This window comes from Suillus paluster, assembly GCF_016628075.1.
Source record: "Suillus paluster strain FC165 chromosome Unknown EDB91scaffold_164, whole genome shotgun sequence".
Classification (NCBI taxonomy): Eukaryota; Fungi; Basidiomycota; class Agaricomycetes; order Boletales; family Suillaceae; genus Suillus; species Suillus paluster.
The window spans coordinates 14,323-40,839 of NW_024537724.1; the positions used below are offsets into that span (position 1 = coordinate 14,323).

The 26,517-nt window shown below is 49.0% G+C and overlaps 10 protein-coding genes across 10 annotated transcripts; 6 read left to right on the forward strand and 4 right to left on the reverse strand.

Annotated features, from left to right (window-relative positions):
* Window positions 1-433: 433 nt before the first annotated feature.
* Window positions 434-2,630, forward strand: EDB91DRAFT_203011 (amidase signature enzyme). Its single transcript, XM_041326413.1, has 6 exons — window positions 434-573; window positions 643-1,435; window positions 1,486-1,561; window positions 1,617-1,704; window positions 1,757-2,201; window positions 2,261-2,630. Exons 1-6 carry the CDS (start codon window positions 539-541, stop codon window positions 2,516-2,518), a joined length of 1,695 nt encoding a protein of 564 aa, XP_041169725.1. The 5' UTR covers window positions 434-538; the 3' UTR covers window positions 2,519-2,630.
* A 739-nt stretch (window positions 2,631-3,369) lies between these two features.
* On the reverse strand, window positions 3,370-4,488 carry EDB91DRAFT_1174383 (uncharacterized protein). Its single transcript, XM_041320334.1, has 4 exons — window positions 4,255-4,488; window positions 4,056-4,209; window positions 3,944-4,006; window positions 3,370-3,889 (listed from the first exon to the last, which is right to left on the reverse strand). The coding sequence occupies exons 1-4, from the start codon at window positions 4,328-4,330 to the stop codon at window positions 3,673-3,675; spliced, it is 510 nt and encodes a 169-aa protein (XP_041169726.1). The 5' UTR covers window positions 4,331-4,488; the 3' UTR covers window positions 3,370-3,672.
* A 223-nt stretch (window positions 4,489-4,711) lies between these two features.
* Window positions 4,712-5,099, forward strand: EDB91DRAFT_1063823 (histone-fold-containing protein; the record flags this gene model as incomplete). Its single annotated transcript, XM_041314637.1, has 3 exons — window positions 4,712-4,783; window positions 4,833-4,969; window positions 5,024-5,099. Coding segments are annotated over 3 exons (285 nt in total), but the record flags the coding sequence as incomplete, so codon positions are not given.
* Window positions 5,100-7,280: 2,181 nt separating this feature from the next.
* EDB91DRAFT_1027302 (Mob1/phocein) lies at window positions 7,281-8,534 on the reverse strand (the record flags this gene model as incomplete). The annotated part of the gene is made up of 4 exons (XM_041312655.1): window positions 7,281-7,776; window positions 7,880-7,962; window positions 8,036-8,171; window positions 8,233-8,534. Coding segments are annotated over 4 exons (1,017 nt in total), but the record flags the coding sequence as incomplete, so codon positions are not given.
* A 143-nt stretch (window positions 8,535-8,677) lies between these two features.
* On the forward strand, window positions 8,678-11,183 carry EDB91DRAFT_1174387 (permease for cytosine/purines, uracil, thiamine, allantoin-domain-containing protein). Its single transcript, XM_041320335.1, has 11 exons — window positions 8,678-9,069; window positions 9,124-9,187; window positions 9,267-9,374; window positions 9,433-9,492; window positions 9,538-9,657; window positions 9,707-9,743; window positions 9,799-9,830; window positions 9,878-10,084; window positions 10,137-10,182; window positions 10,239-10,516; window positions 10,580-11,183. The coding sequence occupies exons 1-11, from the start codon at window positions 8,910-8,912 to the stop codon at window positions 10,956-10,958; spliced, it is 1,491 nt and encodes a 496-aa protein (XP_041169729.1). The 5' UTR covers window positions 8,678-8,909; the 3' UTR covers window positions 10,959-11,183.
* A 510-nt stretch (window positions 11,184-11,693) lies between these two features.
* Window positions 11,694-13,866, reverse strand: EDB91DRAFT_203183 (uncharacterized protein). Its single transcript, XM_041326414.1, has 8 exons — window positions 13,765-13,866; window positions 13,593-13,712; window positions 13,319-13,541; window positions 13,060-13,268; window positions 12,843-13,007; window positions 12,129-12,794; window positions 11,987-12,080; window positions 11,694-11,937 (listed from the first exon to the last, which is right to left on the reverse strand). Exons 1-8 carry the CDS (start codon window positions 13,825-13,827, stop codon window positions 11,855-11,857), a joined length of 1,623 nt encoding a protein of 540 aa, XP_041169730.1. The 5' UTR covers window positions 13,828-13,866; the 3' UTR covers window positions 11,694-11,854.
* A 2,771-nt stretch (window positions 13,867-16,637) lies between these two features.
* EDB91DRAFT_203324 (uncharacterized protein) lies at window positions 16,638-19,306 on the forward strand. Its single transcript, XM_041326415.1, has 6 exons — window positions 16,638-16,681; window positions 16,742-16,877; window positions 16,939-18,309; window positions 18,364-18,502; window positions 18,554-18,940; window positions 19,008-19,306. Exons 2-6 carry the CDS (start codon window positions 16,821-16,823, stop codon window positions 19,133-19,135), a joined length of 2,082 nt encoding a protein of 693 aa, XP_041169731.1. The 5' UTR covers window positions 16,638-16,681; window positions 16,742-16,820; the 3' UTR covers window positions 19,136-19,306.
* Window positions 19,307-19,954: 648 nt separating this feature from the next.
* On the reverse strand, window positions 19,955-21,949 carry EDB91DRAFT_1029503 (kinase-like domain-containing protein; the record flags this gene model as incomplete). The annotated part of the gene is made up of 10 exons (XM_041312691.1): window positions 19,955-20,120; window positions 20,171-20,386; window positions 20,439-20,519; window positions 20,572-20,645; window positions 20,702-20,987; window positions 21,040-21,069; window positions 21,118-21,224; window positions 21,285-21,352; window positions 21,404-21,428; window positions 21,479-21,949. Coding segments are annotated over 10 exons (1,524 nt in total), but the record flags the coding sequence as incomplete, so codon positions are not given.
* Window positions 21,950-22,315: 366 nt separating this feature from the next.
* Window positions 22,316-23,510, forward strand: EDB91DRAFT_1230552 (uncharacterized protein). The gene is made up of 2 exons (XM_041321055.1): window positions 22,316-23,042; window positions 23,092-23,510. Exons 1-2 carry the CDS (start codon window positions 22,472-22,474, stop codon window positions 23,214-23,216), a joined length of 696 nt encoding a protein of 231 aa, XP_041169733.1. The 5' UTR covers window positions 22,316-22,471; the 3' UTR covers window positions 23,217-23,510.
* Window positions 23,511-24,534: 1,024 nt separating this feature from the next.
* EDB91DRAFT_1088061 (uncharacterized protein) lies at window positions 24,535-26,342 on the forward strand (the record flags this gene model as incomplete). Its single annotated transcript, XM_041316338.1, has 2 exons — window positions 24,535-24,688; window positions 24,751-26,342. 2 exons carry the CDS (start codon window positions 24,535-24,537, stop codon window positions 26,340-26,342), a joined length of 1,746 nt encoding a protein of 581 aa, XP_041169734.1.
* Window positions 26,343-26,517: the final 175 nt, after the last annotated feature.

The following is a 26,517-nucleotide window of genomic DNA, read 5'->3' on the forward strand; positions in this document are numbered from 1 at the left end:
AAAATATCAATAAACAACATAACAGCAAGAGGATTTACAAAGTAAGTACATTGAAGCTGCTTGTAGTTGAGACTTGTGCTAGTGCTTGCCCTCGATGCGCTGCAGGTATTACGTATTATAAAACATGTAGCTTCGTAATTCAAGCGCTCGTATGATAAGAAACGACTCGTGACTCGTAAGCGGCAGCCTCTCGCAGTGCGCACCCGAACTCGACTTCTTCCTGCAAGGTCTGACGAAGGGTTTCGCTTCTGGAATTGGTTGAACTCGAGAAGTGATACCGCCAGGCCAGCCTATCCACGTCTATATCTACAACGAGGCCCGACGTGAAGTTGCTTCCTATTTGCCAGTGCCATTAATATTGGCAGCACCAGTTGATAGAATTGCATAACACGTAATTCAATCTCATGCCTATTTCATGATCATGCGAGCATGATAAGAAGCAGAGGCTCGTGAGCGACCTCGCGGCAGTCCTCTCACACTTCTGACTTCCCCCTTCAACTGACGGGGGTCTCTCAAAGGTTCGCCCGGGTTCAACACAATGTTGTTCTCTTACTTGTCACACCGTCGCGCCTGGTGAGCCTTCTATCATCATCGTCTGTTTCCTTACTAGTTCGATTCTGATGAAGACTTTAATCACACTAGTCGCGATAAGCAACAGGAGCGAGCAGAACGGATCGCATCCCTCAAACCCATCTACCATGAGCCTCTAACATCACAGGACAAAGAGATTCTGTCTCGCTCAGTTTCGTCTCTGGTGGCTGCTGTGCAAACATCCTCCCTATCTCCATCCGACATCCTTGTGGCCTACTCTAAGAAAGCTCTTCAAGCGCATGCTCAGACGAACTGTCTGACTGAGGTCATGATTGCATCTGCAGAGAACTGGGCCAGCACTGCGAACCGATCAGGTCCGCTGGCAGGCGTCCCAGTCTCGCTCAAGGACCTGGTAAGCGTGAAGGGTTGGGATTCTTCCATGGGATACTCGGCTCTTGTAGGCAAACCTATGGCCGCCGACGGTGCGCTGGTAAGGTTGTTACGGGATGCAGGTGCCGTCCCATATGTCAAGACAAACGTTCCCATGACTATGCTTTCATTGGAGTCGACAAACGATGTTTTTGGTTCTACCGACAATCCCCACAAGAAGGGCTATACTTCAGGAGGCTCCTCAGCAGGCGAAGCTGTACTCCTTGCGCTCGGTGCAGCCAGACTCGGGATAGGCACAGATGTCGCAGGGAGCGTTCGGGCTCCTGCGCACTTCTCTGGTGTCTACTCAATCAAAGCGAGTATGTATAGATTCTTGAAGCAAGGCAGCGCGTCCAGTATGCCTGGCCAGGAGGGCGTTCCCGCAACACACAGCCCTATGACCAGAACGTTGGAAGATCTAGAGACATTCTGGCGAGCTGTGTTCCAGATGAAGCCTTGGAACTACGACTACTCTGTAATTGAAATATCTGAATAACAATGCTGTTAAGCTAATGATTAATATAGGTTCTTAGAATTCCATGGAGAGACGTTAAACTTCCAGAAGGTCGCCCCATCAGGTGGGGTGTCCTATGGGATGACGGTTCGTGGAGTATCTCTGTGGAACTCAACCTCATCATATTCATGTTTGTACGCAGGAGTTGTCGCACCCTCGCCTGCCTGCGCGCGAGCATTGAAGTCGGTTACGACGATACTCGAGAAGAACGGTCACCAAATTGTTACTCTGTAGGTCAAAACTCTCATGTCCTGAAAGAGCTTCCTAGATGCCCTACTTTAGGAAGTGCCCAAGCCCATACGAAGGCCTTCAAATCGCGTCACAGCTCCTCCTTGCTGATGGCGGCAAGACTGCTTCCAAAAACCATCACGCATTTGAGTCTAACGATGCTGGAATGATATCAGCGTTCCGGGGCCTTCGTCTTCCCTACTTCGTCATGAAGCTCTATGCTTGGTATTACCGCTACATACGTCGCGATCCCATCTATGCCGGTCTGATTGACACTCATTATGAGAAGACCATACCAGAATTTTACGCTCTGATTGCGCGAAGGGAGGACTACCGTTCTCGCTGGTTCAAAGTCTGGCGAGAAGCGGAAGTCGAAGGCCGTCAGGGTGATGAGGGAGTCGATTTCATCCTCACAGTTCCAAACAGTCTTCCTGCTCTTCCTCACGGGGGGATGAGGCACGGATGGAAAGCATGTGGGTATACGTTCCTATTCAACCTGGTATGTTCCACGTCCCTTTAACGGTTCCGATCGGATATTCACTTTGAACTTTCGAACAGCTTGATTACAGTGCAGGGGTGATGCCGATCACACACGTAGATGCGACAGCTGATACTCTCCCGCGTACTTTCCGCCCACGAAACGCCATCGAACGGACTTACTATCGGATGTATAATGCAAGGGCCATGGAAGGTCTCCCGGTTGGTGTGCAGATTGTAGGAAGACGGCTTGAAGAGGAGTACGTCCTGGAGGGCATGAAACTGATCGAACGCCTGTTGAAGGAGGCTGGGGCTGGTTATGTCGGTTTGCCGTTGTAGAAATTTCGGCAAAATGTTCGACAGCGTGCTAACATTGACATGTATAACATCCTATTTCATCATACAGAACTGACTGCAACATTTTCAGAAATAGGGACACGTATCATGGAGCGATCTAATCAAAAGCAAACGGGAAGAGACGGTAAGCCTCAGCATGTTTGATTTGAATCCACTTCCCAGAAGTTCGGGATTTCGGATGATTCCATTCCGAATCGAGGTTCCGCAAGACAATTCGCAATATGGAAAGACTATCTTTCCAAATAGAAGCTATGATCACAAGACGCGAAACGTCAGTTACTTATGCTTCCGGAAGATTTCAAACGGCAGGTAGCGTTCGCCCACTGGCACCCCCTGAACACTTTCTAGGACATTCGAAGATCAGTATCGAGTTCTGGGTTCAATGGAACATATTCTTCCCGAGGCTGGTTTATAGCCAGCGATGTGATCATATGCTAACGCTATATCAGGGCAGTGGACTCACAATCTTTGGCTCCACCCGTGGCCAGTGAGATTGGTGGATAACTTGTTATCGATGAAGGCGATGTCCACAAAGGTCTCGCGGACTGATGCGCTTCGCCGGCGTTAAAGTTTGTGCGATACACGAAGCAAATGGAGAATCTTGGCATGGGGCAAGTGTGGGGTCATCCGAAACAATGGGGTTCGGTGATTGGGCTGGCAACCTAACATCAGATCAATCAACAGCTACATCAACATTGAACAACGTTTACACTTGACTAGTTGATGAGGATTGCCACATGGAGCTCGACTCTTAGCTAAGTCTCCGGTGCAAGGCTCAAAGATTCATACTGATGAATGACGCCATATTCTTGTTAGGTCAAGGTAATTATCAACAATACAGTCTAGCTGTTAGCTTTGAGAGCAGTCGCAATGTATAAATGATTCACAAAATGAGCTCTTGTGGTCGATACCAAGAAACGAAGCCTCAGGCTACGATCAAGGGACAGGACTGTATATTCTTCAGAGCCATAATCCCACCATCCATATAGTACTGTTCTAACTTTTCGGTTGTGCACCAAGATATCCGCTATCCAACGCGAATTCGCAAACGCAATACTTTAAAAGATGAAGATTGTATGCATCTTATCTGCATGTATTACACCAGCGCGCAACCTGATCTACAAATTTGTTCTTTTCTATATCAGCCAGAAAAACGCGTATGCCGCGCAAAGTACAATTAAAACTTTCGCTTGGGGGTTCATGTTCGACCATGTGGCAGTTAAGCTGTTTGACACATTGTAAGTAGGAACGGACGATGATGAATTGTCCTTGCCCGAAAGGGTGCGGCCTTGCCCCAAGAACGCACCAGAAGATGCGGGTTTGGCGAACTGAGCGACACTCGATTTAAGGCCACTGTGGAATATTAGATTATAGTACATTCAGAAGAATGAAAAATCGTAAACGAACCTCGGATTAGCGCCGCGGATCCTGTGCACTTCATTGCCGCCCACCAGGAAGACGAAGGTCGGCCTGTGAAATATGAGGACAGAAGAACTATTCAAAGAGGAGAGAAACTGACATAGCAGTGACGGAGTAGATGGTGGCGAGGTCGTTCGTGCCCTCAGAGAGGTCAACCTTGACGAAGTTCACATTGCCGTTCTCTCTGGCGAGACTCTCAAAATCGGCTTGATGGCCTGGCAAGGTGGGCACCAAGAAGCGGTAAAATCGATAACCTGCAAGCAGACATGTCACTTGAGCCCGAAAGGAACTGAGGACACAAATGCTGACGGTGAGCTTGTTGGGATCGGAAGTATACTTCTCGAGCTCTGCCTTGGTGGAGATTTCAGCAACCATTATGAGACTAGGTAGCGTATACGAAGTGAGAGATTGTAGAAGTTGTTCTTTGGGTGAGGGGTTTATATATGCGCCCGTTGCTGCCAGCTGGTACGGTATAAGTCAGCGACTGGCGTGACGTGCTTGGAAAGCAGGCCGGTCACGTGATGGTAACAAACACGACCACACGCGTATCATTGACGTTGAAACGTTGACTGTTGTGCAGCTTCCTTCTTTCAATACCACCATCATCGACACCAGTACTTGGTATCATCCGTCTTTGTATAATTTGTTGACACAGATAACTTAACTCATACAACATGTCTGGACGCGGAAAGGGTGGCAAGGTGCGGAATATTGGTTGGCATTATCTTATAGCTCGTGCGACTCAGTGTTCAATAGGGCCTCGGCAAGGGTGGTGCCAAACGCCACCGCAAGATTCTCCGCGACAACATCCAGGGTATTACCAAGCCAGTGCGTGGCATGGTGTTCTATAATCACTCGCCCGCTCATGTATTTTCAGGCTATCCGCCGTCTTGCCCGTCGTGGCGGTGTGAAGCGTATTTCAGGTCTCATCTACGAAGAGACCCGCGGAGTTCTCAAAATTTTCTTGGAGAATGTTATCCGCGACTCCGTCACTTACACCGAACATGCTAAGCGGTAAGCCCGACCCGTCAGCTTACTGCAGTGCTTATTTACTCATCGGGACTATAGTAAAACAGTTACTGCTCTTGATGTCGTCTATGCGCTGAAGCGGTCGGGGCGTACGCTATACGGTTTCGGCGCATGATTAAAGTATTGTTATCACTTGTCGGCCATATGTACCAGTAGTATTTTAAATGTTTCTTATACTCTCATCAGACCGTTTACTGTGTGCTTTCAGTGATCCAACAGTGCGTAAATCGCTGTAATTTCCGGGCAAGCTTGAGGTGTGTGGTCATCTTGCAAGCTCGGCGATAGGGACTAGTGGGGACGACACAAGTGCAGTGTCATCTACCGCGCATCCAGCAGATGAGACACTCTGTTGCCGAGTATCACATTCAAAGATTGATACATCTTTGCTTCCGCCACGAGGATATAGACAGCTTCACCCACGTCCCCTATCCTTATCTAGGACTTCCGAAACTTTGTATGTCAGTGGTAGCCATGCCCCGCAATCATCCACTGCGCAACCGGCAGTCACCACTCCGCAGCGGTTCCAAACACGGACTGTTGTCGCCAAGCTAAACTGTCCCTATCTGGGACCTCCAAATTGCCTTTGTATGGTCAGCGTCCGGACAGAAGTCGACCCAAACGACCGTTTCACCCGGGTTCGGGTCCGGATATCAAACGTCAAATTTAGTGGTCCACAGTTTGTATCATATGTCAGTCTGTGTCAGTGGTAGCCATGCTCCACAGCTGTCCACTGCGCAACCGGCATTTTAATCGGAAGACTGCTCCGCAGCACGGAGTATCGTCTGCTATCACCATTAAACTAGATCCTTCCGCCGTTGCTATATCATTATGCTCCGGAACCCGCATGCTGCGGACTATGCTGGAGTGTTTCAGTAAATAACAATTGCACGCGTCCTCCGGCGGCAAATACAGCGGGACCTACATACATACATTCGAAACTTTCAAGTTGCTGCAGGTAAACACCTCAAGCTTCAAAGTGTCAAGCCCGAGCTCGAAAACGCGAAGGAAGAAGGAAGTTCGACCATGTGATTTATTTAAACACCTGTCAATCATTCGCATGACCTCAAGTAAGAAGTTACTTTCTTTCTGGAAGAATATAATACAATAAAAGCTTAAAGATAGCTCGAACATTTTGGATGCCTAGCGCCTGGCCTTTGCGGCCGGCGCCCTCGAGGTAAACGCTAAACTCGAGGGTGATTCTGAATTTAAATCTCGTGCGTCTATTGATTTCAGTGCCGATCGTACCGCATTCGAGGTTTATATTTTTATACGATGTCGAAATTATTTGAAACTTGCCCGACGCCGGCATTCAAATTTCAAATTTGATTCAAACTGATCGTATTTTTGTTGCGAATCGACGAGTCGTTCAAGAATAGCACTCATAAAATATGTAGCATGGACAATAACATGAATGAAAGTGTCATGATTCAGACAGCTAGTCAGTTGATCAATCAGACGAGTCTACAAACTTAGAGGTTCGTACCTCGCTCGAAATTCTCGCCGAGACGCAGAGCGACATCAATGCAGCATGAGATGGAAAAAAAAAAACAGAACAATGCTACGAAAACACAGCTGAGCAGACAATCGAATCTCATAGATCCTCCTCCACCTCCTCCACCTCCTCATCCACACCATGCACCTCATCCGTAATATCGCTCTCGCTCTCCGGGGGTATTGGCTCTGACGGCGAGGGCTCGCTCAGATTAAGGCTGACCTCGGGTTCCGTGAGGGACTCGTCAGCGGGGGCAGACTCAGGAGTTGGTGCGGGAGGTTCCGCGAGGTCAGGGGCTACTGTGTCTGCCTCAGAAGAAGGCTCGAGGGGTGCCTCGTGCAGTTTTTCAGATTCTGGAACTGGCTCCAGTGAATCAGATTTTTCGGGAGCTTCAGGCTCTTCCACAATATCGGTCTCTGTAACGCTGGTCTCAATATCTTCGGTAGCTGCCGAGGCTACTAGTACTGGACTTGAAGGTTCAGCTAGCGTAACGGGCTCTTCAACAGGAGCTATAGGTTCAATAGCTGGCTCTTCATGAATAGGTTCAGCGGTTGGAATTGTTTCCATCTCGTGTTCTGGTCCAGCTGAAACAGAGGGAGCAGCTGAGCTGGAGTCCCCAAGCGACGTCAAGGACAGATCTTCCAGTGGCGGAGAGTTTGATCCAGTGACGGCGGACACTTCATCGACGGGTACCTCTTCGACATCAAACCCAAATTCGTCAGGAGGGAACCCACTCGGCTGGCTGGACCATGAGGCCTGAGAATAGCTCTCAGGCTCAGCGGATGGTGTAGCATCCAGTAAAACACTGCTTTCATTGACATCATGGTCGCCGCCTTTTGCAAGTTCCTCCGCAACATTATACGCCTCACTGAACACCATGGTATCTGTACGATTGCGCCCCAGGCGGCGTGGGCTATCGGTGCTAATTGGGCTGTCACTGGACAATCCCGGAGGACTCTTCCCGCGAACGTTCGGGGGTTGTGCCTGTTCTGTTGTATGAATGTTTTGATCCTCCCGCTCCCGCTGCGGATTGACGGCCGCCGCAAGAAGACGCGGAGGTTCGACATCCTCATCGTGTCCCTTTCTGCCTGGCAGGGCAGCGCTTGGGGGGATGACAAGGAATTCGGTAGGGACGAGATCGAATTGACCGGTAAGTTTTAAGAAGCGGGCGTAGAGCGATGATTCGACCTCGGCTTGTTCGAAGGCTTCTCGATGGTGGAAGTATGCGTGCGCAAATATCCTGCCAAGGCGACGAGCAAGCGAAGAGAAGTGTCGATATGAGGTCGGAGGTATCGAAAGACTGATGGGATGCAAAGCACGCGTAATTGAGTTGAGTTCGATAAACAAAAATGGAGTAAAGGAGGACATCAACAAATATCTCATGAGACGTGATCGTTGCTTACCGAGATGGGAAAGCTCTAGGAGAGTTTAATAGTGCGGTTGCGCTATCCAACGTATGAAGGATGTAATCGATAGCACAGCATTGCTGAAGACGTCACAGGATTGAAAAAGTTCGGTTAGCGCAATGATATTTTTACGAAAATGATAATTAAACGAACCTCCATGGCGCCATCATTACCGTGTGCAACACATAGATATAACCATTCTCCCGCCTTCATCTCGGGACAGGTGATACGAGTACATTCCTGCTGCAACATTGTAATGAGGGGATGGGAGAGGTCTTGTGCGAGACGTCTGATAGACGAACAAAGTTAGTGCGTTGACAGCCAGCCGGGCGAGAGAATATGAGAAGTACCGGAGTTGTTCGTAAATCCAGCAACCTCGGTCGACTGTTATGTCGTTCTTTCGTTCAGAATCATCTGGTTTACGCTCAGCATCAGAGAGATCAGAAGACTTTTCTTCGGCATCCTTGGAAACAGCTTTCCCTGGAAGAGACACTATTGAATCGACATCATGAACGTCAAGACGAATAAGAAGCGAAATGTATTCCTGGAGCTGGAACGCGCTATCGAGAGAGGACAGAGAAGGGAGAGTTTTGACGGGATAGAAAGAAGACACGCGTGAGCCACGTAGAGGACGCTGTACGGCTACTGCCATCGTTGGTGACAGTGAGCTCGAGGTCGTTGTTGCCGTTGAGAGTGTCGAGCGCAAGTGTTAACTAAATTTCGCAGGAGATGATCGTGGAAATTAAATCCTTAATTTGGTTAGGACCTAACAATTATTTAAATAATTTTGTCCTTCTTGTCAGTGACGCTGTCAGTGATTTTAGTAATTACTGAGTTTGTAACTGAGTACCTGGGTACCACATGAATCAAGATCTGTTCCTCCGGTCCTTCGAGTGCGTCCGGCCGTGGATATCGTGAATAAATAAGATTCCCAGTAGTGCCTCATAGTCCTTATATATAGTTAGGGCGATCCTTGTGAGTCCTTGTCGTCGTTCCCCGTCGATTACTCTAGTTCAGTCTATTAACGATGTCTGACGGTCATCTGCACGAGAAGAACTCAGACATCGACATTGAGAAGGATTCCGCGTCCAGAGATGATCCCTCCGTGATCATCCCGGGAGAGAAACACGGATGGGTCTCCTACCCGTTAGCAAAGTCCCTTCTCAGTTGGGGCGTGGAGGAACGAGGTCCGCTTTCCTCACCATTAACCATAATACTCATTATCAAATCTTCTTTCATAGGCACTGTTCCAGTTCCCGAAGAGGAGCGGACGGACACCCAATACTATAAGATCTTTTTCGTTTGGTTCTCCTATGAACTTCAACATCCTCTCGTGCGTCTTCAGAGTACTTCGACTGTCAGCGCGTTCTTACACATAAGCCAGCTTCTCCACCGGAACACTCGGTCCAGTCATTTTCGGACTTGGCCTTCGTGATTCCTGTCTTGTTATCTTATTCTTTAATCTCCTGGCATGCGCGTTGCCCGCATATTTGTTCGTGTACTTTCCTGAATGGGCATACACAGTTCATTACTTGACATGCCTTCTACAGAAATACTTGGGGTCCCAGAACTGGCATGCGTCAGATGATCCAATCCAGATATAGTTTTGGGTATGTCTTCTTATTGCGTCGTTACCCGTCTAATTATCTTTCAAGCTACTTTGGCATCATTATACCCGCTATCCTCAATCTGATCGGCCTGTGTGGCTTCAATATCCTCAATGGCATACTCGGCGGACAAGCACTCGCTAGCGTGTCTAGTAATATGAGCTGGAAGTGCGTAAGATATCCCATAAACTGGTCATCTTATCTGACCCTGGATTAGTGTTGGCATCGTCATCATTTTTATTATCGCTCTTCTCGTGCGTCTCTTACGTGACTACAATCTTTCGTCTTCACAATGTCACAATTCTCCAGATCTCCTTCATGGGCTACAAAGTACTCAACTGGTAAATGATATTCTCCATTCATCACCATTTTAGCTCACCATTTTCAGGTACGAACGTGTTTCGTGGTTTCCAGTGCTTATCGCATTCTTGGTTGCACTGGGCGTGGGTGGCAAGAACTTGTACAATGTTCAACCAGCCGAACCTGCAACTGCTGTTACTATTCTCAGCTTTGCATCTGTTATTGCCGGATTCGTCATTACCTATTCGGCAATGGCCTCCGATTTCACGATGTACTACTCGCCCACCGTTTCCCGGTACGTTTACTTCCATAGCATGTGGCGTTCTGCTTACTTAAAGTTTTGTCAGGTCCACAATCTTTTGGTACGCATACTTCGGATACATCGTCCCTATCGTACGTCAGCTTCTCCATTCTCTCGGTCTCTCTTTAGCGTCTCCTATCTGTTTCAGATCCTTCTCGAGTGCCTTGGAGCTGCGGCAGTCCTTGCTGCGCCTAATGTTCCTAGCTGGAACGAGGGTTACGGAACGGAAGGCAACGTCGGCGGCCTCTTGGAGGCAATGCTCAGCCCGGTCGGCAACTTCGGGAAGTTCCTCACCGTTCTTCTCAGCCTGAGCGTCACCGGCAACATTGCGTGCACACTCTACTCTATTTGCTTCAACTTCCAGGTGATGATCCCAGCCATGTCAAAAGTGCCAAGATATGTATTCTCGATTGTTGGCACGGTAATGTGCGTCCTCCATTTTTGCCCCTATCACCGGCTGATCTCAGATCTTCCCCCGGGTGTCGGCAGTGCATTGCCTTTATCAATCGTGGGCGCTCATAGATTCTATGCGACATTGACCGACTTCCTTTCACTCATTGGTTACTGGGCGAGTGCATATGGTGCCATTCTCCTTGTCGAGCACCATTACTTCCGGAACGGTGACTTCAGCACCTATGACCACGCCATATGGAACGTCCCAGGGCGTCTGCCCTGGGGAGCAGCTGCCATCACAGCTTGCGTACTCTCTTTCGCTCTAATTATCCCCTGCATGAACCAGGTATGGTTCCAGGGCCCCATTGGCATCACCTCAGGCGATGTCGGTTTCGAGGTTGCCTTCCCTCTAGCAGGCATACTTTACTTCCCCCTCCGAATGCTAGAGCTTAACTACCAGAATACGCGCTATTAAGTACCGCTCTGGTGAGATAGTAATGTGCTGTGTCATACTACGGAATGTGTACTATCTTAATATCCATGTATCCTGATTTGTTGACAGCGAGTGAAGGTTGCTCTGCGCCCATGTGAAATTTAGCCTACCCCTGCCTATTCGCGCGTTCTAGACGGGGATATTCTAGGTACACTCACGAAAAGGTCAATGCAAATAGATGTCTCCTGAGATATCAGGCGCCTACACTGCAGCGCCAGTCCCACATTACTTATCTAGCCGTGTTGGAAATTCCGGCCCCCTCGTAGATAAGTACTTAGAGTGGGGAGAAGCTTAAGAAATGAGGTGTTTGATAAAATTTTCTTGATGATATGCTACATATATTCCGACTCATACAAGTGACATCACCCGAGCTCCCATCTCCCTTACCCTCGAGACGATCACTGTGTACGAACGCAGATATAGCCATCGATATCATTGCCCCCGACTGTCGCGGTCATTGGGGTGTTAGGAACAGGACACGTGGAGTATATAAGGGTATATACACGCATCTCCTAGGAATTAGCGAGCGTGACAGAACACTAAATAATACCACCTAGAGTATATCTGTCGAGACCCACGACACCAGACATAGAGCATAAGCTATCCGATTAGTAGCATGCGTAAAGGGAGTTCCATGTTGGACTATAATATAGGAGGAAACAATTATCCTCATTCTATTTAGTCTGCCTAGGGGAGACTAGTTGGACTCGGAATTGGGTTCTAGCAAATGCGCTCCACTGTGAATTGCTCAAAAATGAAAAATAACCGGTAATTAATAGTGTTCTCTGGAAATTTTCGCAAGTAAGAACACCTATTCGAATAAGGCTTCGCTCATCGTTCCGCACTTCGAGCGCTCCGTAACCTAGCGTCTGGCATAATCACCGGCTTCGGATGGTCTGGACAGCATAGTCTATTCTTTCGAGGCTAACCTGCAGGGCAATCAATGGAAGAATAGGCTTAGCTGTAGAAGGTTTGTCAGACTCCACGACGAATTAACGTGGCATCCTTACATTCAGTGTTCAACCACTTTTCCAGGAAGGTGCGCAAAGGCCGCAGTAGCGATGATTCTACGCTCGCAATATTATCCAGATCTCGTATACCGGTCTGGGTCGTCGTCAAATTTATTTGTATTGGTGGAAAATAACAACGTACTTTGTTGTCCTTGTCCCGTTGCAGTATCACATAGTAAAATGACATCACCTCCACTATTCGAGAGGGTTCCAAGGACTCCTCAATGTCATCAGCCACGCGAATGGTGGATAAATAATCAGCCGGCATCGTCCTGAACAGAATCGGTCCGAAGGATCTTATGAGCAGTGGTGACGCAAAGATGTTTTGCTCTCCTGACGATGTAGGGCTCTGCAGTGCTTCTAGGACAAATTCCTTAAGGAGACCGATTGCGGCTGCCCGCATTTGAGGAAGCTCCTCGTCAGATGCCAAGGTCATCAGGATCTGCTGCCGCAGCATAGATGGCAGTCGCGCAAGAATGAGTGCAATCAGCCGAAGACTGAAATGCCTGATGAATGGATCAAGATGGGCGCTTGCCAAAGTGGGAAGGACGACGCATAGCGACATCGCAAGTTCGAGTGGGAGGTCGGGCTGCGTTTGATCTTGCGTAATGCAGCGAAAGACAAGGAAGAGAGACTCGTCAAGGGCAAAGTTCATCTGAATTGAAGTCACGAGCACTGAATGCAACTTGGAGAATAGATCCTTCGGTAGGTGATAGGTTTGTGGTTCGTGAGCAAGTATAATTAAGGAACTCTTTGTCGGAACATCCAAGATATCCCGCGGTGACAAGGCCATTGCACGAAAGGTAGTCTAGCACGATTCAGAATATATCACATTTTTACGGCTTCTCCGGCTTACCAGTACGCTCAAAATAGCCTGCTCCCCTTGTTGCCAGTCTGGTTCGATTGTGGAAGATAATGTAAGGCGAGGATAGCGTGTCTCGAAAGCTCTAGCGCATAATGATGCCCTGATACATGATACGCACGCCGAAACAGTCGTGTCCAAAAGTACTCTGATACTTGTCTGCAAGTCAACGAGTTTGTAAAGCTGTCTGCTGCAATTGCTGTAAACAAACCTTTGCTTCTGCAGCATTTGCTTCGCTGCCTGTTCTGGAGATCCATGTGTAGAACACCTCTGACATGCGAGAAACATCTGTAAGCAAGGTACGACCACTATCCCGCGTGAAGTGGCTTCCTAGCGATGAAACCGTTGAAATAAAACCAGAAACCAAGGGTGAGACTACGCTCAGCGCGGTCTTCTTTCCAAGAGTCAATCTGGGCACAGCTGGCAAGGCCTGAGATTTTAGTGATCGGTCGACACCTGTATACACTCACATTTTGTAGATATCGCGATGACGTTGATGAGACACTGCACATATCCAGGAACATTCTCCTCGTCAGCTTCATCTTCACAGGCCAGCTGGGTTAGCTGTTCCAGAATTTCCTGGATGACAATCAACACCTCCTTTGGACTACTGTTTTCGGCAATTAGGTCAATGAGGTCGACGGCCTCTTTACGGCGGCACCAAAGAAGATCAGGCAGGACGTCGAGGGGCTCCTGCCGGGAGAGCGAATTGAGCGGCGAAAAACGATGGAATATGTTGCTTACAAGAAGGGCTGGACCCCCTTGGTATTGAAGGATATGATCGTGCACATCCTTGAGAGATGGTCGGTATGTTTCATCATCAATTGCAGCTGTTATTGAGGCGGAGATGTCCTTGCTAATTGCCTTTGAATCGCCTCAGACAAAAAGTTCAGCTTGTGAGTATCAGGTTAAATGCCTCATCGTCAAGGTTAGGCGACAGTCGTAGCGCCTTGAGCATTGTTTCGGAGTTCAGAGCCATATTCAACGGCAGTTGCGGTTAAGGTGCCCTGCCTTAATTACGTATCAATTCTATTATGTTGATTACATTGGCTATACACCTCTTAAGGGAACGCCTGGAGCAGTCAGCGACACCGCCATAGCACAGCATACCGATCGTGCAAATCTCTCGAATAAACTTGAAAAATAATGGGCTACAAACCCACTACCTACTTAAAGGTGGCGGGAATATATAATTAATTACATATCAATTATATTATGCAATCTGTTGTTGATCTGTGGTCGCGTTCCCGAAGATGAAACTTATATGTTTACACAACAGCGCAATTTTTTTCTACAACGGTACGTACATATAGTCGGCTCCGTGTATGTGTGGATGGGGCAGCTCTAACTCACTGCCAGTAGTGACGCAACATGACCCAGATCTGCCTGCAAAAAATTAGCCTGGGCCCGTAGTGCTCTTCCACATCTCATGATGCATTCATGAACTGTGTCATTAACAGGTTTAAATGTTGGACCAGGGACGGACTGCTAGGGGAAACCCAGGCCAAACCTCTAAGGCAGGAGGTAGCAGCTCTATCTATCTAGCAGGACGCGGAGGACTACCTACGACCAGGACTCCGGCCACGGCGCCAGGACCCCGCCACCCCCGACAAACCACCCTGCTATAATATGTATGTTCTTTACAAGTCATGACAATGTCTAAACGGTGGCAGAGCACTTCGTTGATTTTAGGCAAGTTTAGGGAAAGCCGAACTTGTCGGTCAATGTAAGTGCTCGCAATCAGCTGAAGATGAAGATGGACTACCGGCGTCGGGCACGCAGGCTATATTTTCTAATTTCTAAATGGTACTTCACTTTGTGGTTTCGCAATTGTGTCTTTTATGCAGCTGCAGATAAAGCAGGTTCGACATGTCACACAATTAAAGTCTAAAAGTATGCACCATCTTTAATCCTTTATAGAAGGAACGACTGTCTTCCTTCTACTGGTCTGCCTAAGGGAGATTACCTCTGATCGGGGATTCGGTCACAGTGCCTCTCGCCGAGGGCGCCTACCCAGGGTCGTCGACGTTTAAATTTGTAGGTAATAATTACGAACCACTGCATGCTTGGCTGCTCCGAGTACTTATATATGCAGCTCCTTCTGACTTGCTGCAGACGATATTTGAATGTGTGCCTTGAGCGGGAGCTTGAAGACGCGTATGGATATCACTGGACGTCACGACCTCGATTCAAACCTTGAAGATATTCGCAGTCATCGAGATGTGGCCGCGGCACTAGTACTCGTCTAGTCTGGGCCTTCCAGACGTGGAAGGGTAAAGCCGAATGTCGAAACACTGCGGATTTCTTTCAGCACTATGGGCCGGAGAACTCGGAAGATTGAAATTTGCAACAACGTCTGTACCAGAGGAAAGTTTAAAGTCGATACCCATGAGATGGCCTAACCAATAGGAGCCATTCGCCAGGATTCCAGTCGCAACATGTATCATTATTGAAAATCGATGGAAGATGGCCTGCTCTCCGTCGATAGCGATTCGCCATGATATCAAAAGTATGCATAAAACAGCTCTGCCCAATTTAAGTCGCCATCAGCTCCTTGATCACCCAACTCCCAGAAGCATCCATATCCAAAACTTATCCTTCAGTTTTACAAAATATTTGTTCGTATCCTGCCTATGGCGCCTGGCTGTTCTCACCATCGCCCACCCCTCGTTCTGCGCGACTCTTCCAGCCAGTGCGACACCAAGAACATCCAATGTTGCGAGAGCACTCAACCAGTGAGTTTCATAGCGCAGTGGCCCTGTAACTCATATTTATCTTGATACTAGATGGATGTATCTGATTAATACAATGCGACGGCGTATGGGATACTCCCCATCATCGCCGACGTCCTCGGTGAAGTCGGTCTCAGCTGCAGCACAATCACCGTTATTGGCACTGGTGGAAGGTGCGAACCGTATGCAGCAACGATAAATATGTTCGCCCTTCATTTATTTTATATTTCTTAACATTACGCCTGTAGAACGGACTCATCAGCATTGGCTGCATGCCCATCAACATTAACGCCTGATCTTCGAAGGTGGAGAAGCGCGGTTGCAATGCGGGAGACGGACTATGGACAATCACCGTGCAGCCCATTCAATAAATCGCAAACCTTGGGGGACACTCCAGTCTTTTGGAGCAGGTAGAAACTATTTCTGCTTGCTTGCTTCAGACTTCTTGCAGCTGTTATCCATGCCTGACTCTTTTGATTCTTTTCGACGAATTGGTTGTTGTCCTGTCTTTTCTTACAGGACGTCACAAGCACCCTAGAACCTCAGTGCATGGATGGATATTTCTTTCGTATCCGCGTAAAGCGCACAAATTGGACGTAACCACCACTTCTACTCGTACTTTTTCTGATCTTCTTTCAATCTAGGATGGACAAATAGCTTGACACGCGCGTCGCGCACGCAGAATAGACAAGGCCTACTCCTTGCTCAAAAATGCTCCAATATTATGTCTTCCACAGTTGACGTAGCGTTAGTACAACCTGTCACCCGCATCCCTAAGAAGTCAGTAGTCAACAGAAGGCGGAGTATGCTACTAGGCTATGCTGGTTATTTCGTTTATTGCAGCCAGGATCGGTAGGTATTGGCAGCGTTGACGGTTTGGCATATGTATAACTATACACGCCGGGTGTAGCACACAAAAAGCTACTGGATATTTTATCTTCATGCTATTCCAGCAATTTTCTATATATAGCTAGAGCTGGTCGAAACCTCCAGGAATGGGATAATGTGGGAAAACTACAATTAATAATTGTGTCTTTTGGTTGATCGAAACTTCTGGTGCGACTTGTATTACTAGTAAGGCGCTCGCCTTGGATCAAGAAGGTAAGCGCCCATCACAGCATTTTCAAGCAAGGACTTCACCTGTGCCCGCACGATATGCAGCGTCGCCGAGAGAACGTTCACGGACACTTTTTCGTTCTATACTGCCCAATGATCATTGTCAGTACGAAGAGCTACCGATATGTCTTTGACTGCACAAGAGAGAATTGCTCTGAAATCTCTGCCCAAGCGTGTCCAGGTGAGTCACAATTATGTACCTCCTGCGCCATCCCAGACGGTGTCAACTGGCTTTCTTTCAGCGTTTAATCGACGGAGCTCTTAAAGGCGTGGTGCATGACGTACGCAAACTCCACCAATGGGTCGAGACATCCGCCGACGTAGAAGCGAACATGACTTTGCTCCCCATCTTCTATACTCATCTGGACCCAGCTGTGATCCCCGATCAACTTCTGCCGACTAACGATATCCAGAAAGTCGTCATGCTTGCCAAATTGTCGTTGATAAGCATCCTAAAAGCGTGCTCTGGCGTGACTACAGTTGACAAACGTGTCGCGGAGGTGATGATTACGGATGCAGTGGTGCGACGTTGGGACGTTCTCTTTCCATGGATACAGTTCATGTATCGTCATTTTCTACCCGCCTCGCCTAGGAGCCATCCCCCCGAAGGTTTCGACGTCTACGTTGTGGACGTAGTCTCGATGACAACGCGTGCCCTCCACCACATGGCAGTCTATTCCGTCGAAGGAAAGAACCTGATCCGGACAAACATAACTCTTCAACACTTCATTGCGAAGCTGTGGTTGTATATTGGGAAATTGAAGGAGGGGGATTTGTCCCTCGGCGTGGAAATCTCCGAAGATGAAGCCGCAGGACTCGGACACATCAGGGGGGTCATGGCCGGGGTCATCATAACGTGCGTGGGTTCGCCTCCGGCACCATCCACTCTGCACAACCTACTTGACGCAGCGGGTGGATATGAACGATTCGTAGTATCGGCACTGCGATATGTTCGGTGGCTGGGGAGAGCAATCGGCGATATGCACATGTCAAACAAGCTCATGATGAGTCCCCCATACGTGCGCGTGACTGCGATGCTCGCACTTGTCGATTCTTTATCAGTTTCAATCCACTTTATTACTGTGGTCAGCCTCGTGGACGCTATGTGCCAAGAAGGGCTCATCTTGCACGGTGCACCTTCGGAAGTTGTAACGGCTTTACGTCAAGCATGGCCAAATATTTCCGGTATGAGGGTCAGTCCTTCGATGGAACACTCGGCTGCAGTGAGATCCACTGGACTACTGGAGCATGCCTTCGGTTATGCAGATGCGGTGCTTTGTCGATCAGAGGCGTGCATCCCAGCTGTATGTCAAGTCCTCGACGCCGGACTTATCCAGTTGGTGCTGCAGGCTGGGTTCCGTTGCCCGCAGACGGCCTGTCGTGTCCTCAAGCTCATCCCACGATTTCTGATGTACCATAAAGTATTGCGCCACTTCCAGAACGCAATGAATCGAACTGACAATGCCGCGGCTCGTCTTGGAGTTCACGCAAGGAAACACGAAGAGGTGCAACAGGCCTGGGCATTGGTCCAGCAACTGGCTCTACACATACTCGGTATCTGCAGGAGAACCAGCGCCTCGCCTTTTTATGAACAAAAATGTGCGAATTTAGAGGTATGTTTTGGTATTGGTTTCATTCAGCTCGTTATAAGCTTATGATGTCCCTAGTGTCCGTGTGACAACAACGAACGTCCACACTATCGTTGCACTGGATGTTTCATCGCAAGATATTGTTCCCGGGATTGCCAGAGAATAGACTGGAAAAGCAGACATCGCAATGCGTGCACTCTTCTCTATTCAGCTGTCGGTCTGTGTCTCAGCTACATACATACACCATTTACTGACCGACTTTTCAAAGGTATGGACGGGTCCAAAGACATTCGCCATAGCCTTCCTCTCATCATGCTCACGGAAACGTTCAACTACTCGCTATACGCTGATCGAATACAAGAAGCCATGGAACAAGCGCGAAAGGAATACCCAGAGGAGACTGATCGTCTAGTTTTGGAAACAAACCTTTCGGCTTACCCAGTCACTTTCTCCGCACGACCAGTCGAACAATACGCTGATATGTTCGACTCCCGGTTTGATCCCGCGATGCTCACGGAGCTAAGGGGACTGCCTGGCAAGCATATCCTGATGGCCATCAAACTCAGAATAGGCCGCGAGGAACGCGTAGTGCTCAGTCCGAGGATGGGTCTTACGTTGGCTTTCCAGTGGCCGCGTGCCAAGGAAGAAGATTCAGGTAACGAAATTTATGCTCGGACGGGGAGAACAGGATATTCAATTACTCTTTTTCCGTTTTCTTTTAGTATTATCCGGTGTTCAACAAGCGTTGGTTACACGCCTCGCAGTCGGTCCAGGTAACGTAATTAAAAGGGGAGAAGGCTACAAGGTGGTAGAATTTAAACCACCACCGATAGCCAAGTCCGATACGTAGTTTGATGTGATGTTTCAGAATCGCTGATGCCTGTTAAATGACTTAGTGTATGAGACATAGATCTACAGTTCGGTGCTCGTCGACTGCTCGATGGTCTGGTGATGCATTAATTGTTCCGGTACATTAGACATCGAGATGCTTGTGCCACGAATTACCGCTGTATTGGGGCACGATAACCTACACTAGTAGCTTTTGACGCTTTCACCGAACGGCAGCTCCTGAAATTATTATTTGGCCATACCATTAGGAATGTAAACTCGAAACAGTCATCACATTCCAATTCAGCACCACCGAATTATCACCACATGCAGCACCCCAAGTACCAAAGAAACTTCGAGACCATCAAACAACGTATCTGGAATGGCAAGAAGTCCTATGACGGCGAGGAGGACTGGGCGGGAGGGCCACATAGAAACAGCTGACAATGCCTGTAATAGCCCTATCAACACAACGCTCAAAGGTGCTTTTCTGGGCACGTACCTTCGCAGCAAGGATACATGCCTTAAGCGTGCTCACCCCCGCGACCCTCGGTGATCGCCAGCGTAGGAAAGTAAAACACTGCGTAATCCAGCCTACCGCGTCAAGCTGATGGTCGGGGACTGGAGAAGATAAACGAAGCATGGGACTTTTCCTATCCAGCGCCTCGGCAGCGTCTTCTTGCTTGTGTTCTGTAGGAGTCAGAGAAGCATCCGGAAGTGTGTGACCGGCCTCGGACTCGGTAGACTTTCGCCACAGCGGGATGAGAGATTTGCTAGATGGAGGCGTGGACGACGCCACAGGATCAAACTGAAAGCGTGAACTATGAACAACAAAGTTAAATATAATATTGTGACTTACTCGTCCTTCTCGCATGGCGCTCACGATGCGCTCGGACGAGGGTCTCACAGACGGATTAATGCTCAAGAGACCTTCGAGCAATATCAGGAACGAACGCGGAAGACGGCGGGACTCGAAAGTTGTCGCAAGCGCAGATGTTGATCGGAATCTGAGAGCTAATCAATAACTAGATCACAAGCGGTCATGAGTAAACCACACCCAGAGTAGCCCAAAATTTCCTGCTCTAGCTTGTCCATCTTGTCGGCATCGTCGTATGCACTGGCTTCCCCTTCCGTTGCGTAGCGATAGGGTAACTTGAAGAAAAGCATCTTGTGCAGGATCATACCAAGAGACCACATGTCAGCCTTGGAGTCGATCTGTCGGAGAACCCCAGTAAGAGGGGCTGGAAGCGACTCCGGCGATGCGTATTCAAGACTATTGAGATGAGCACACTGAAGTAAAGGAGCAAAGATAATTGAATACTCACGTTCCTGTATTACCTGACCGAGCACTGCTCGATTGTACCATATCTCGGGAGGTCCCAAAATCCGATAACATCGCTCGGGGGCTGCACATAGTAATCTTCACATCGAGATCTCGACCGGACAAAACCCACTCACATGAGTCGTCCTTCGTCCCAAGTCAGTAGCACGTTGCCAGGTTTGAGGTCCAAATGAAGAATGGATTTATCATGCTGAAAATACCAAGCATCATCGGTCTGGCAACCTAAGCGCCCCGATCACAACGCACCAAGAAGGCCAATCCATGCGATACATCCGCGAACAAACTTCGCGTCTCTTCTGCACTGAGAAGATGAACTGCTTTCCATGAGGGACGGTTACCGCGGCTGTTGGTTCTTTCCTCCATCTCTCGGCGTAACCGCTCGCGTTCCTCTGGTGGGGCGCGCTTCATGGCACGAAATGCACGGATGCGTGCAGATGGGGTCGGGTCATCAGGAGCAGGTGAGGAAGGAGAGGATTGCATATGCGGAAGTCCGATTGAACGTCCCAGGCGAAGGGCAATAAAATCATCTAAACTGATAGCGCATTTTCAGTAGTGAGGGTCATATTTACACTCGAAAACGTCACCTTCCGCCCTCGGCCCATTGCATGAGAACGCTATGCGATTGATAAATTAATCATCATCAGTCTGTCTTCTGTACTTACTGTAGCGTAGGCACTTTGGGCCCAAAAGCAGAGAACTGATAAGATTCTAGCCATGCATGATGATACGTGACTATATTGCGATGGTGGAGAGACTCGAGAAGGCGAATCTTGGCGACACATTAATGTCAGCGTGCATGACATGTCAGCATATCACCACAGTTGCGAACCTCGCGCAGTATGTTGAGCAGGTAAGAGTGGGACTCTCCTACTGCAATTTTCTTGACAGCAAAATGACCTAAGAAATCGTTCAGTAATCGTTCAGCATGATAAACCGCAAAATACTAACCAAGCGGTTGCCCATCCAGAACATGCTGCCGAGAGCACTTGAGAGATATCCATGTAAGAGGGCAATTTAGCAGACCTGGCAGAGATATACACTTCCATTTGCCCCCATTCCTAATCGATACTCTTCTTGAAAAAAAGTCTTGAAGTAGCCTTCTGCCATGGATTCTGGAGGGAATGCCCCATGTCGGCTCCCACCGCCACTTGTAAGAGGGGGGGGACTGGACGGTCTTGAGGACGTCTGATTTGCTGCAGCGAGGAGCTGAAAGTAGTTTGACGCTCGGGAATGGGATCCGGAGTCGGACCGAATATTTTCGGGAAGGCCATCTCTGTCGAATCCACTCGGAAGGAGACGATGACAGTAGGGACACGGCGAGGAGCCTGCAAAATCCGGTGGGCCAGAGGACTTGGTTATAGATAAAGCGTGCGATGTTGGATTATACAAAACGATCTGATTCGAAGCCTGAAATATCGGCTGCCATTCGGGTTCCAGAGGCGCCAACGCCACAAAGGGCTGGTTTGGAGAGGGTGGTTGACTTTCGTCAAACATTGCGGGTGGATTGAAAGGAGTCGTATATCACTGAGACTAGCAAGTAGTCGCAGAACTGCGATTCTGAGTGGTGGTCTTGGTAAGAGCTCGCAGTTAACAGACACCACCGAATATACGTCACAAGCAGTGTTGGCCCCCTGCACAGCCTGGACCTGACTTCGCTGTAAAGCCGCGTTCTAGTCAAATGTACCAAGTAGGCTAAAGTAATGTTGGCTTCAAAATATTGAGAAGGTAGACGCTTGGTAGCTCGAGCCCTGTTGTGGAGTGTTCGACTTGAAGCCAGGTTCAATGATCTGAGTAATGGGCGCTTTAAGTGCTGGATATCCATAAAAGGAAGCCAAGCGATAAAGAAAAGAGAGTGCCACTCTATACCACTGCCAGCGGTCAACCAGACCCGAACAACGTTGTTTCCTTTGATTTCGCCGCTTGTTCGCCGCATACCTTCTTGCCTGTGGGCACCACGTCTTGTCTTTTTTTTTTGTCGTTCTTTGATTTTTTGACAGTTATTTGAAGCTACTTAAGATGGAAGACGAGCTGCACAACGTAGAAGCGCGTCAACAACAAGGAGGACAAACTCAGTCCCAGAGCCAATCACAATCCCAATCACTGTCTCAAACTCAGTCTGGCACCGTGTCAGGCTCACAATCGCAGACTGCGTCGGGCACTTCCTCCTCGTTTCTTACCATCCCCCAATCAGCGCCTGCTGGGATTCTTACCATCACCCAGCCGCCCCAGCAGTCAACCTCTTATTTTAAGGTTGCCCAGAACCAGTACATCACGTTCGGATGGAATTTCAGCTACATCTTAGCCACACCCACTCACCTGACCGTTTCCGCTATCTGCGAGAATGGAAATACATATCCCGTCGGCCCAACCGATGGCATTATTCCCGGAACTGCCAGCAGCGTTGTTTGGGATCCGTACACATACCAAACCTCCCATCCCAACCTACCTCTTGCTCAAGCAAAATACACCCTCAAGATCTGGGGAGACGGAGGCCCTGACGCTGCACGTGAACCAGGCGTGCTGACTCCCAATAGCGCGCTGCAATTCGCGCTTTATACGCCACAACCTTATACTCCAATCGGTAGCGGTAAGTCACGTCTACACGACCGCGTATCTCCGCTGACTCCTTCGAAAAGGCTGGTCTTGTGCAGGTTGTTCTAGCGCTGTGTCACAGCACATCGCCCACCCCACATTCGTTGCCCTTATCGCCACCTTGATGGTGATGTTTATCTCTGGTTCGGCTCTCTTGCGCCGAATATAGGCATGTAAATACAAATTTCACGCTTCTTTGTATTAAACTTTCTCATCTTTCCTTTAGGGGGCATTGTCAGGCATCATAGCCTTTCGTTCATGAATCGTCTACTCGGACCTTTGATTACAATGACTTTTGGCATTCATTTCTTGATGGACACTTTGTTATCGCTAACTCGTATGAGTATATCAATTCATAATACATCTTGTTCGTTTTGTGGATTGCGCGAACAGTGATCCCTACGTCATTGCGTGTGCTATCTATTCCTAGCCTTTGATCGCTAATCACAACCGTCTTTTGCACTCCTCTGCAGTGCAGCGCGGTAAAAATACCGCTTCGCTGACTTGGCTGGCGGGTGGCGGCCGGTTCAAGTTCCGACTATGTTCCCACTCAAATCGAGTGCGTAAGGCCTTTGCCAGTGACTGTTCTCCAGCGTCTCGTCACAGCGGCCTAGAAAATTGAATTCCCGGCCGGCCCCGCACATCTAAGGCAATCTGGGCTGCTGTCTCCTGCCAAGGCCGATAGCGAGTTTAGGCGAACAATCGTATTTTTGATTCCGTAATTGCAAATTGATTGCAGCACCTTCCAGCACTTTATCCTATTACACATCGTTACGCCCCACAGAAGGTCATCCACTGAAGTTTTAACCCCTGGATTCTAACGCTGGGCGTAATGTATGACGTATACCATTTACCTCCAAGTACTTTAACCATCCTGGTACCTTCCCTTACTGGCCAACTTCCGATGTCGCGTGGACTATCCACGTTATGCGCTGGCACCATGGGACAGTGTTTTTTGTGATTTCACCGTGGTACTCCCGTAGACCCCGTCCACCCTCTTCTGTTTTTCCATGATCTCGCGAGATACGGAGTCGCGGGGTATAAAAACCAAGCTACATGCTCAAATCAAAGATCAAGACTTCCTTGTAGTTAAGGCCTCGAGATGCTGTGAGGTAACGTGGAATCAGTATCCAAGGCTGCCACATCAGTTAATTTTGTGCTTCCTGACCTCCGAGCCTTGGGTCACCCTACCCAGGGAGGTAGGGGGGCAAAGGGGTATATATAGTCAATTCATATGAACAGGAAATGAGCAGCGGACTCTGATCTTGTAGGCCAGTTATCTATCACCGCAGCATATTCGGTCCTTTCTCTGTTTTAGACTCCATGAGCATTGCGTAGGACGTCGCCGGTCAGTGCACGCTACGTCCGAGAGCAACTAACCAGGTGAGAGAATTTCTCACCGAAAATTCATGTCAAGGCAATACAGGTCGTCGTCGAGACACTAACTGTGCGGATCAGATTCAGTCTCCCAGCAACCGCCATTTCCGATGGATTTGTCTGCACCGTCGCGCACGAAGGTGGGCGCTGATTTCAAAACAGACCCGATGGCAAAAGCGCAAAAGGGATTCTTCTCGAGCCTCTTTTCGCGCTCATCCCAGGGGTCTGCTAAATCCGTGACTCGACGACCCAGTGTACCAGAAGGTGAGGAATATGAACGTGTATATCTCACGTGAGGTAGAGCCATTAACGATTTGCACATTTAGCACTATCTGATACTGCTAGGGAACCACCTGCGCACAATCTAACGCGGAAAAAATCCGCTCCGCAGGATTCGAAGCAGAATCCTCATCAAAGCAAAGCTAGAGCTGTTCCCAACGTCCCTCATTTCAAGTCGATCAAAGACAATATTCGGGAACTTGGGCTCACAGCCCCTGTTGTCCTCACGCAGCCCCAAGTTGCGGGCAGTGGAACAGTGTCGTCCCAGTTTGACAGGGCGGCGTCTCCTGAGGCGGACATGTTTTTCGTGCGCTCGCTATCGCGCAATACGAACCCCACCTTTTCTCGAGGAAACGTATCTACGGTATCAGATCCCGCTGTTGATATTGAGCAGCCAATTATGGATATCACCTCTGGGGATGCACAATTTGCTCATTCATCTTCCTTGGCAGCGAGCTGTTCGGGTCCGTCCAGTGACCGGGCTGGTCAGATGGGTCTAGTCGAGACGATCGAAGTTATCTCGTCTACAGCTCCTGACACAGCCCCGCCGTCCGTTGCAAATGGCAGTAACCCTTCCAACAGAGAACCACCTGTCCCATCGTCCCGATCAATAACAAGTGGCCCATCTACTTCACAGTCAAAGCACAGTCGTACCCCTTCATCTACTCATCCGGGGAGGCCTCAGAAAGCACCCAGCGCCTCGGGCGAGAGCGGGCGAGCTTCTGTTGCCTCCAGACGCAATCAGCCTTACGTTGCTGTAGCGCCAGCTTCCTTGTTCCATGTAGATGAGGGATTTTTTGGTCGTCCCAAGATACCTCCGCCACTTAAGATCATTCCGAAGAAGAACAAAACACACCAACGAACACAAACAGCTCCTGCCTCTCCTCCACCCACAATCGTGACTCACGAGCGCCCTCTTACGCGAGCGGCATCTATGCGCTCCCACACGACACATCAGACGCCAGTTCGGCGAGCCCCGGCGACCGAGCCGGTGGGATTTTTCCCCGTACCCAATGTTTTGACTTCTGGAAAAGCTGTGGCCCGTGCCCGGAGTCCATCCATTCCTTCACCTTGCAGCAGAACGGTGTCCCCCATTCTACCTCCGTCCTCACCAGACATTGAGCTTGGAATACCAGGACCGCTACCCACAGACGCCCAAACGCTCGACCAACATATATTATCCCGGATCAACACACAAACGACAGTCGCTACACACCATACCCAGTGGTCCGCCGCCTCAACCCCTGAGTCATCCCGTGCCAAATGGACGTGGACTCCTCCCGAAAGCTGGTCAGGTCCTCCCTCAGCTGTTTCCTCGGCTGACAGCGGGGATAGACCGCCTAGCAGGTTCTCTAAAATGGCTCGCTTACGCAGACCAAAGAGCACATCTCGGTCTGTTAGCTCGGTATCGAGCATGAAGCCTCCCTATTCACATCCAAACACGTCGTCGCCAACCCTCACCTATACCACCACCACAACACTTGGAAAGGGGCCTATGCCTTACATAGTGAAAGAGGAGAGTGATAGCCCCGGTGTCATCGTCAAGATGCAGGGACATGAAGGTCACTGGGAGGAGGCGGCGCTGAAAGATGTCATTCCTCACTTGAGGGAATTGAAGAGTCGCCCTCTGTCGGATTAAGAGGATACTAGATCGAATGATGCCCCCATGACCCCATGATAGATTTGCAAACGCCGACACTGATATTCATGTTCATGTTTTCCATACCGGTTACTTAGTTCACACTATGTTTTTACCGTCAGATATGATGAAGAAATGATCAGACGATTTTTTCGAAAGGATGTTAAAATGTCTA

Bases quoted from the DNA above. Each gene is read 5' to 3' on its own strand.
- EDB91DRAFT_203011 (XM_041326413.1), top strand. From the start codon at position 539: ATGTTGTTCTCTTACTTGTCACACCGTCGCGCCTG. The intron at 1,436-1,485 runs GTAATTGAAATA...TGATTAATATAG, and splicing joins CTTGGAACTACGACTACTCT to GTTCTTAGAATTCCATGGAG. The intron at 1,562-1,616 runs GTTCGTGGAGTA...GTTTGTACGCAG, and splicing joins GGGTGTCCTATGGGATGACG to GAGTTGTCGCACCCTCGCCT.
- EDB91DRAFT_1174383 (XM_041320334.1), bottom strand. From the start codon at position 4,330: ATGGTTGCTGAAATCTCCACCAAGGCAGAGCTCGAGAAGTATACTTCC. The intron at 4,210-4,254 runs GTGTCCTCAGTT...GTCTGCTTGCAG, and splicing joins CAAGCTCACCGTCAGCATTT to GTTATCGATTTTACCGCTTC. The intron at 4,007-4,055 runs GTCAGTTTCTCT...CATATTTCACAG, and splicing joins ATCTACTCCGTCACTGCTAT to GCCGACCTTCGTCTTCCTGG.
- EDB91DRAFT_1174387 (XM_041320335.1), top strand. From the start codon at position 8,910: ATGTCTGACGGTCATCTGCACGAGAAGAACTCAGACATCGACATTGAG. The intron at 9,070-9,123 runs GTCCGCTTTCCT...CTTCTTTCATAG, and splicing joins TTGGGGCGTGGAGGAACGAG to GCACTGTTCCAGTTCCCGAA. The intron at 10,517-10,579 runs GTGCGTCCTCCA...GGGTGTCGGCAG, and splicing joins TCGATTGTTGGCACGGTAAT to TGCATTGCCTTTATCAATCG.
- EDB91DRAFT_203183 (XM_041326414.1), bottom strand. From the start codon at position 13,827: ATGGCTCTGAACTCCGAAACAATGCTCAAGGCGCTACGACTGTCGCCT. The intron at 12,795-12,842 runs GTAAGCCGGAGA...GAATCGTGCTAG, and splicing joins AGGCTATTTTGAGCGTACTG to ACTACCTTTCGTGCAATGGC. The intron at 12,081-12,128 runs GTACGTTGTTAT...ACGACGACCCAG, and splicing joins AACGGGACAAGGACAACAAA to ACCGGTATACGAGATCTGGA.
- EDB91DRAFT_203324 (XM_041326415.1), top strand. From the start codon at position 16,821: ATGTCTTTGACTGCACAAGAGAGAATTGCTCTGAAATCTCTGCCCAAG. The intron at 18,503-18,553 runs GTCTGTGTCTCA...GACTTTTCAAAG, and splicing joins TCTTCTCTATTCAGCTGTCG to GTATGGACGGGTCCAAAGAC. The intron at 18,941-19,007 runs GTAACGAAATTT...GTTTTCTTTTAG, and splicing joins TGCCAAGGAAGAAGATTCAG to TATTATCCGGTGTTCAACAA.
- EDB91DRAFT_1230552 (XM_041321055.1), top strand. From the start codon at position 22,472: ATGGAAGACGAGCTGCACAACGTAGAAGCGCGTCAACAACAAGGAGGA. The intron at 23,043-23,091 runs GTAAGTCACGTC...TCCTTCGAAAAG, and splicing joins TTATACTCCAATCGGTAGCG to GCTGGTCTTGTGCAGGTTGT.